The sequence below is a fragment of the Pterocles gutturalis genome, unplaced genomic scaffold (genome assembly GCF_000699245.1).
Source record: "Pterocles gutturalis isolate BGI_N339 unplaced genomic scaffold, ASM69924v1 scaffold21562, whole genome shotgun sequence".
In the NCBI taxonomy this organism is placed as follows: Eukaryota; Metazoa; Chordata; class Aves; order Pterocliformes; family Pteroclidae; genus Pterocles; species Pterocles gutturalis.
In genome coordinates, this window is record NW_010113344.1 from 10,862 (window position 1) to 14,382 (window position 3,521).

Below are 3,521 nucleotides of genomic sequence, written 5' to 3' on the forward strand. Positions count from 1 at the left end.
TGTCTGGGTGATGCGGCTGGGGTATGTCTTCTCCTCTTCCTCCTCTTCTTCTTCCTCCTCCTCCTCCTCCTCCTCCCATTTGTCATCCACATTGGTCTCCAGCCAGCACCGGGAGGTGCTGAGCCTCGTCCCCGAGAGGTCGTACTGCCCCATGGTCCCCTCGGGGGGAGGCAGTGCTGGCGGTCGCTTCATAAAAAGCCAACGAGGGATGAAGTCAAGGAAGAAGCTCCGCACCCAGCGAGGCATCGTGTGGGTGCTGGGGGAGCGGTGGTGGACGTTGAGGACGAAGACGGTGATGATGATGGAGAGCGTGACGAAGATCATGGTGAAGAGGAGGTACTCCCCGATCAGAGGGATGACCAGCGAGGTGGACGGGATGATTTCTGTGATGAGCAGAAGGAAGACGGTGAGGGACAGCAGGACGGAGATGCAGAGGGTGATCTTCTCCCCGCAGTCGGAGGGCAGGTAGAAGACCAACACGGTCAGGCAGGAGATAAGCAGGCAGGGTATGATGAGGTTGATGGTGTAGAAGAGCGGGAGGCGGCGGATAACGAAATAGAAGGTGATGTCGGGGTAGATCTCGGTGCAGCAGTCGTACTTCTTGGAGTTATAGGTGCCGATGGCATTTATGATGGCCCACTCGCCGCTCTCCCAGTAATCCTTCAGGTCAACATGGTGCTCCATGTTCTCCAGGTCGATCTTGGCCTTGTCGTAGCTCCAGGAGCCGAATTTCATCTTACAGTTCTGCTGGTCGAAGGGGAAGAAGGTGACGTCGATGCTGCACGAGCTCTTGTAGATGGCGGGAGGCACCCACTTCACCTTCCCGTTGGAGAAGAGGTGGGCCTTCGTCATGTGGGTCACGGCGAACTCCCCGTCAGCGCTGCAGGGATGGAGAGATGCGAATGGGATGGGGGGCAGGAGGCCCATGGGGTCTGGCAGCACCAGGGAGCTACTGGGATGGGATGGGATGGGATGGGATGGGGATGGAGATGGGACAGGACGGGACGGGACAGGATGGGATGAGATTCGAGGGGATGAGATTTGATGGGATGGGGGTGGGGTGTGGTGGGGATGGGAATGGGGGAGCTGGCCCCTAGGGATGCCCCATCTGGGCAGCATCACTCACTTGTTGTAGAGCACAAGGTCAGGGATCCAGATCATCTCAGAGGGCACGCGGATGGAGGTGACATTGTCAAATTCTGCCGGGTCCCAGCGCAGCTTGTAGTCACTCCACTCCTGGAGGGAGACACGGAGGGGAAGGCATCAGGTAGCCCTGGGTCTGGTGGGACCGGGCTGTCCAATGCCACCTTCCTTCTCCTCCTCTGGCAGCATCCCTCCAAGGAACAGCACCATGGAGGTGCCACCAAGCCCCCCTGGGCAGGGTCTCTCTGCCCCCAGTGCTGTGCCCTCCTTGCCACGCTCCTGCCCCTGTCCCAGCGAGGGAACAGGCTCCTACCTGCTTCAGCCAGACGTTGATGGTCATCATTTGGTTCTTCTCATCCTGCAGTGGGCAAGAGGGAGAGATGAGGCAGAGACAGCCCAAGGGTTTGTCCCACCAATTAGCCCCCAAATCACTGCTTTCACTTTCTGCCCTCTGCCTCTGGGGTTCAGTTCCTGAGAACAGCTGGTACCAGTCCAAGTCCAAGGAGATGTTATTTTCCCGTGCTATCTGCTCACTAGATGGCAGCAAGAAATCACATTTTGCGGCATAGAGCTCTGAGCCGCTCCGATGGATGGACAAATGCACATGGACAGACGAATAGATGGACAGATGGATGGGTGTATTGGTGGACAGGTGGACAGGTTGATTGATAAGTGTATAGGTGGATAGGTGGGTACATGGATGGATGGGTGGATGGATGGATAAATGGATGGATAGGTAGATGGGTGGATGGATGGATGGATGGATAAATGGATGGGTAGATAGGTGGATAGATGGATAGGTGGGTGCGCATGGGAGGAATGAGCGAGGGATGGATGGACAGACAAGTCCAGAGGTGCCGTGGGGCAGGTTGATGGTGGATAAGGACACAGCAGGGATGGAGACCTGCAGTTTCCCTTGATGCTCTCCTGCCATCAGGGGAAGGGAGAGTTTGGGATGGAGAGGAGGGGTGCAGACCTCTCTGCTCTTTGGAGGTCTCGGGGACACCGAGCGGGTGGTTTGTCACCTGCTGGAGATGGCCAAGCGGTTGCTGCTGCAGAAACCCAACCTCCCACCGGTGTCCCCAGGACCAGTAGGACCAGCTGGTGAAAAGACAGACACAGGACTGTGATCTACGCACCACATCGATCAGCTGCGCGATGGAGAGCCCGAACTTCACAATGACCACGTCGGAGGTGTTGGGCACCGGGCGCGACCAACGGTTGTAGCCGGTGAAGAGATGCTTGAAGAGACGCCCCTCGGCGTGGCTGCCAGCCTGCTCCCGCAGGCAGGCGGCTGTGGGGAGACAGGGATGGGGATGGGGAGGGGGGGGGAGCTCGCTGACCTCCCCCTTCCACACCCCTGCATCCCACTGAAATGGTGTGCCCAGCCTGGGCAAGCCCCCTCTCTGCTGCAGGCAGGGATGGAGAAACCCACCCTGGCATGGGGAGCAGGAAATTAGCCCCCCAGAGCTGTCCCATGCTCGTCCTAGGGGGTCGAGAGTGTTGCCAGATCACCCTTGCAATGCTGGCCAAGAAAATCCCACTCTTGGGTGGCTGAGATCCCTCTCCCAGTCCCCTCCAGCTGCTCTTACTGGGGCTAACTGGTTCAGCTTTGCAAAGGGGAGGCTGACCCAGTCCTTGGGACTGGTGCAGCCCACCCAGAGCCCATCCCTCAGACTGGGCTGGAGATGGGGCTGGGAAGGAAAGCAATGCTCTTTGCTCTGCCTAAAAATTGTTGGCGTTCTTTGGTGCTGTCAGCTTGTGGCGCATCGCTCGGCTGTCCTTGCTGGCTGCAGAGCTCCATAAATTTCCAGCAGCAAGTCGAGGAAGGCCGAGGGAAGGAGGAAGGGAGGAAGGGAGGAAGGGAGAGCTTTGCACAGTGATGTGCAACCAAAGAGACGTTGCACGGCTGGCTCTGCCCTGAAGAAGGATGGGTGTAGAGCCCCATAGCATGCACCATACCCCCTGCAAGCTCTCCCCGTTGGGCAGGAAGCCCAGCAAGGGGCCCTGGTTGTTGTATTTCTAGATGCACTGAGCCGCTCCAAGGGTCTTGGATGTCTTGGGGAGGGCTCATCCCAAGTGAAGGGCCAAGCGAGGTCTTGCTTTGATGGGGGTGGAAGCAAGATCCATGGTTTTTTCCATCCCTCCAACAGTTGCATAAGATGGATCTGGGGTCCCAGAGGTGCATCCCCTGGGGGGGGGTGACCCTGAGCAGACCACCGCATCCCAGCACGTCGTGTGGTGGAGGACACCACACCAGTGTGGAAACTGGGGATGCTGGGAGGCTGTGTGCAGGTAAACTGGGAGAGAACTGGTTTGCCATGCACGTGCACCACAGCCCACTTGGCTTCCCCTCCCTTCTCCCCAGATTTACCCCC

The 3,521-nt window shown here is 58.3% G+C and overlaps 1 protein-coding gene across 1 annotated transcript in view; it reads right to left on the minus strand.

The window, feature by feature from the left end:
• Window positions 1-3,521, minus strand: part of CHRNA2 (cholinergic receptor, nicotinic, alpha 2 (neuronal)) — a 4,532-nt gene that overhangs the window by 872 nt on the left and 139 nt on the right. Inside the window, 5 exon segments of the mRNA XM_010074461.1 lie at window positions 1-8; window positions 10-880; window positions 1,127-1,236; window positions 1,457-1,501; window positions 2,283-2,437. The exon segment at window positions 1-8 is cut by the window's left edge and continues 211 nt beyond it. Coding sequence (XP_010072763.1) covers window positions 1-8; window positions 10-880; window positions 1,127-1,236; window positions 1,457-1,501; window positions 2,283-2,437 — 1,189 coding nt within the window.